This window comes from Morone saxatilis, unplaced genomic scaffold (assembly GCF_004916995.1).
Source record: "Morone saxatilis isolate NCDOM2014 unplaced genomic scaffold, NCSU_SB_2.0 Contig16, whole genome shotgun sequence".
NCBI lineage: Eukaryota > Metazoa > Chordata > Actinopteri > Moronidae > Morone > Morone saxatilis.
The window spans coordinates 5711409-5716257 of record NW_023339718.1 but is presented as its reverse complement, the minus strand read 5'-3'; the positions used below and the strand labels follow the sequence as shown (position 1 = coordinate 5716257).

The 4849-nt window shown below is 40.1% G+C and overlaps 1 protein-coding gene across 1 annotated transcript in view; it reads left to right on the top strand.

Annotated features, from left to right (window-relative positions):
* The first annotated feature begins 1843 nt into the window (after nt 1-1843).
* LOC118325491 (adenylate kinase isoenzyme 5-like) overlaps nt 1844-4849 on the top strand; it is a 7165-nt gene continuing 4159 nt past the window's right edge. Inside the window, exons 1-4 of the mRNA XM_035658200.1 lie at nt 1844-1903; nt 3714-3845; nt 4269-4422; nt 4629-4775. Of these exons, the coding sequence (XP_035514093.1) occupies nt 1844-1903; nt 3714-3845; nt 4269-4422; nt 4629-4775 (493 nt within the window). The remainder of the gene's footprint in view (nt 1904-3713; nt 3846-4268; nt 4423-4628; nt 4776-4849) is intronic.

Here is a 4849-nt window from a genome sequence, read left to right as displayed (position 1 = left end):
TAAAGTTACAAACAATCCAACTGAAGTAACTAAAGCTTTAAACCACTGCTGTGTTGTATTCTGTAGCTACCATTGCACTCTGTTTTTTACCTGTACATCCAGTTAATACAATGGAGCATAAGGAATGTCACTGAATCAGAAGAAATGAGAATGATCAGGTATCTTAAACAATAAAGAGCAAAGTGATATATCTATTGAATTTGTTATGGATGTTATGGTCACAGAGCTTTGTACAACACTAACCAGTCCTGTTACCACAATTACAAACCTCTTCTGGCAATGTTTCTAAGTGTCTGGAAGTCGACTGTTGTTCCAATATTCAAAAGTGGAGATCCATTTTCTACCTGTAATTACAGGCCTATCAGCATCCTAACTACAGAGGTAAATGTTGCAGAGAAACTGGTAGCTAAGAAAATCAATGCCATCTGAACACTAGTTCAGTTGCATTTTCTCTGCACCCAATCCAATTCTTCAACTGCAAAGGACAACTGCTTTTAAACAGAAACAATCAAATCTGAACTAAAGGTGCTGTTGAACCTCACAGTACAGACTCATCAATCAGCTGCCTTTTGGTTTGTCCAAAGGCGTCCCACAAGGATTTACCCTGGGCCCAAATACATTATATATTAATGATCTTGCACCAACATCCAAATGTGTGCAGAAGACTCAATGGTTCATGTAACAGCATGGTTGAAGCGATGCTGTTTGCTACTAATGTGTCTAAACCAGTATGCATGTTTTTCACAAGAAGCAGTCCAAGTCTAGAGCCAGGTTTTCGTATCTGAATACAAGCACCTCAGAGTTCTGATTGATTCCAAACTCTCATTCAAAGCTCAGGTGAAAAGGGTCTGTAACAAGGTCAAATTCAATTTCAGGTTCATTTGAGATTACATGCCAACAGAGGCTGTTAAGATGTATATACACTTTATGGTCATTTCCCATATCACTTACTGTTTAACAACCTGGTCACAGGCTAGCATCACTACTCTTATTGCCCTATATATACAAAATACAACTTTCTGAGTTGGGAAAACTTGATTTAATATGGAGATTCTTGTTTCATCTGTGCAAGAGTATTTATGGCCCTACAGTTTAACATAAGAATGACTGCATATTGGTTCACAAGAGGTTCACAAGAAAGAATCGCATTATCCCAGTGCTGTCAGTGCTGTCAGTATTCTCTGGTAAAGCTGCGGAGAACTGGACACATACAGCCCCATTCTAATCCTTTTAAAGGGTTAATTAAAAGGCAGTTTTTCCTTGCCCCCGTCGCCAAGTGCTTACATTACATTACATATTACACTGTGTTTTATGTATCAGGAAGTGTCTAATGTTATCTTATATAGTCCATACCTGTCCGTGGTTTTGCATTGTGAGCCTCTGTACTGTCTGTCCAGGCCCTAGAGATGAACATAATCCTCTTGGCTAACTCTGGTGACTTACAGAAATGTGTCATTAATGTGCAGTGTCAGTGCAGTGCACTGAAAAATAAAGCAACAAATACATGAAAAATATTTTGGTTAATTAAGGATTTAATTCATTAGCACAACTCAGATGCCAAATACCAACAGTCTGTAGTTCTCTGCTCTACCACCAGGTGTCACTGTGCCTCGTTAGCACAGTAACACCATGATTAAATACAGATGTTACCGTGGCAACGGCTCCAGCCACCTGATGCTGCTGTCAATCATTCTGACCACAAAGACAGAAGAAGAACCTGCTGACAAGAAAATGAGAGGACAATAAGAACAGAAACAAGAAAAGAAAGAAAGAAAGAAAGAAAGAAAGAAAGAAAGAAAGAAGAGAAAGAAGGAAACAGACGAAGAAGAAGAAGAGGCTGATGATGACCACCAAAGAAGCAAAGGAGTACCTGTCTCACCATCATGTCCCTCAGCTGCTGGAGGTGAGACAGTTTCTGATTTAATTTAATTTAAATCACTGTAGATTACAGACAGTTTCTTACTATAAAGCTCTGATGATCTGTTTCACATTATAAAAGATATTTTTCATGTTATTGTGACATATTTCCTAATTGTCATTAGATAATAAATTATTCTGTTTTTACTGGAAACATTTCCTCATTTAATTTTTTATATTATTCATCATTATTATTTCACACATTATAAGAAGAATCTTTTTATGTGTTGAAGGAAGAAGACTGACAGATAGCAGCTAGAAAAAAAACTACTGTGAGATAAAATGAGGCAAGAAATGTTTCATTTTGTTCCTAATAATCTGAAAATATGTGTAACAGATTCTGTAAAAACAATAAAAGTTTCCCATTATAACGAGCTGCTATTAAACTAAACACTGGTTTATTAAAATAACTGTTTCCTAACCTGACTGCTCCAGATGGGTTTGTTACACAGAACCATCTGAAACTGTTTGGAAAATAGTTCCCAGACAATATTTTCTCACCATGAAGCAGAACTGTTGAGTATAAAGTTTAAGGTTAGAAATGTTCAGTCTGGATCTCCAGCAGTTACACTGACTGATGCTCCAATTAGCATAATTAGCATTAATAATCAGCTATATGGACAACATCTCAGCAGCTGATTTGCTGATTTGGACAATATAAGAGGTTTGGGGGTTATTGAGGATACTGAATCCTTTTTTTTCAAAATACAAAATGGACGTGTAAATCAGGAAATATTTAAACTCCCAGGGGCTAATTCATTTTGAGGTTATTTATATGATTAATACATAAAAACAGACAAAGGCACAGGTCAATGATAAATGATGCACTGTTAGAACATACCTTTAAAGAAATGTTACATCTAAACATTCACACCAATGACACTGAGCTGTATTGATTCTAAAATGGAGCTGCAATGTATTAATCAGCATTCAGCATCCCCCAAAACCTCTCCTCTGTTGTTGTTATATTGCAGCTGCTCACATCTTTAGGTGGCGCCATTTTTGTTTTCAGACACAGGTAGCATTAAACCCCGCCTGTAGCTCATTCTGTAGCTGCCAGCCGTTCCTCAGAGGAGTCTGATTGGTCTGAAGTGCTGTGGTTGGACACAAATGTACAGATTGAAGTCTGGAAAGATGGATTCATTCATGATCTCACCTACAGCAAAAAGGATAGAAAACACTAGCTGGTGAACGCATTTGAACGCACATCATATTTCCCTCAGGAGCTAGTAGAGAACAAAAGTTTCAGAAGTTCAAAATAACATTAGAAGGTGATGATGGATATTTTTCTATAATAATCAGTGTGTGTGAACAGAGAGTGAACGGGTTGTAATGTAGCAACTTTCTCTGCTGCCTGTGGACTGATTTCTGTGTTTCTTTTCTCTCTCTCCACTTCCCATACTTGGCATACAGACATGATGGGTAGACGGTTGCCATGGTTACAGCACTTAACATGATAGAAGTGAAGAGAGAGCAAAAGAGAGAGAGCATTTTATCCAGTCAAATAATCAGCTGTTCACTCTGAGTCATAACAGACAGAAAATTACCCTTATTCTAATCATGGAGTAACTCTCAGACAGACAGACAGACAGACAGACAGACAGACAGACAGACACCTTCTCTGAGGTATATCCAGTTATAGAGCCTGACTGAGGTGTATAGATAACAGTTGGTGAGATCAGGGAGGCAGCAACGAGCATTAATTATTGTCAATCACACTAATCAATCAGTCAGTCAACAGTAATCAATGTGTGTCTCAGAGTCTGTTAACAGGTCTTCTGTATCATCGTCCTGAGGACCCCATCGACTTCCTGCAGCAGTGCCTGATCACAACAAGACAGCTGGGGGGTCCTGAGTCCATCACCTGGGACACCTTTATTCGCCTGGAGAGACTCCAACTGAGCCTCGGACCCCCCAGAACAACATCTGTAGCCCCAATAATAACCCAGATATCCTCAATACCCCCCAGAGCAACATCTGTAGCCCCAATAATAACCCAGATATCCTCACTACTCCCCAAAGAAACATCTCTACCCCCTACAACATCATCAGTTGCTCCAATAATACCCCAGATACCCACAACAGCACCCCTAATTCTTCCTTTAACACCATCAATACCTCCCAAAATCACATTACTACCCCCTATAAAACCCCAAATATCACCCCCAATACTCCAAATACCCCAAAAAATACACCCAATACCACAAACAACACCCCTTATACCACAGAAAATACCCCTTATACCCCAAACAATACCCCCAATATCGCAAACAACACCCACAGTAGCCCCACTAACACATTCTGGGCCCCAAACTCCCAAAACATCTGCCCTAGCCCCACTGACAGCCCAGGTTTCCTCCATCAACAATAAAACACCACTTGGAACCCCCCAAACGAATCCTGAACCCAAACTGCTCACCCCGGGTCCAGCTGGACCTGCAGTGACCCGACCTATCCACTCCGAGAGGGGGACAGAGAAAGAACAGGACACAGTCAGCACAGAGGGTAAGACTTCATTCTAAATTAGATTCTCTATGAGTTCTTTGGGATTTTGGTTCTCTGCAAGTGCGGGTCTCTGAGATTTTTGTTCTCTTGGAGTTCAGTTCTTGAAGAGCTAATTTCTCCAAGTTCTCAGTTCTCCAGGAGTTCAGTCAGTCAGTTGTTGAGTCGCGGAGATTTGATGTGACTCTTCACAATGTCCCTCCTCTCAGCTCCCTCTCCTGGTCTTCCTCCTTCCCCAGTCCAGTCTCAGCTTTCCATAGACTCAGATTCTGACATGACGGAAAGTTCTGGACTCCTTCAGGAAGTCAGCATCCTCCCTCCTCGGAGGTCTCGTCCCCTCATCATCTTCATCATCGGTAAGAGAAACTGTAACCAAACAAACAATCAAACTGTAAATTGAATTGAATTAACCAATTCAATTCAATTCAAT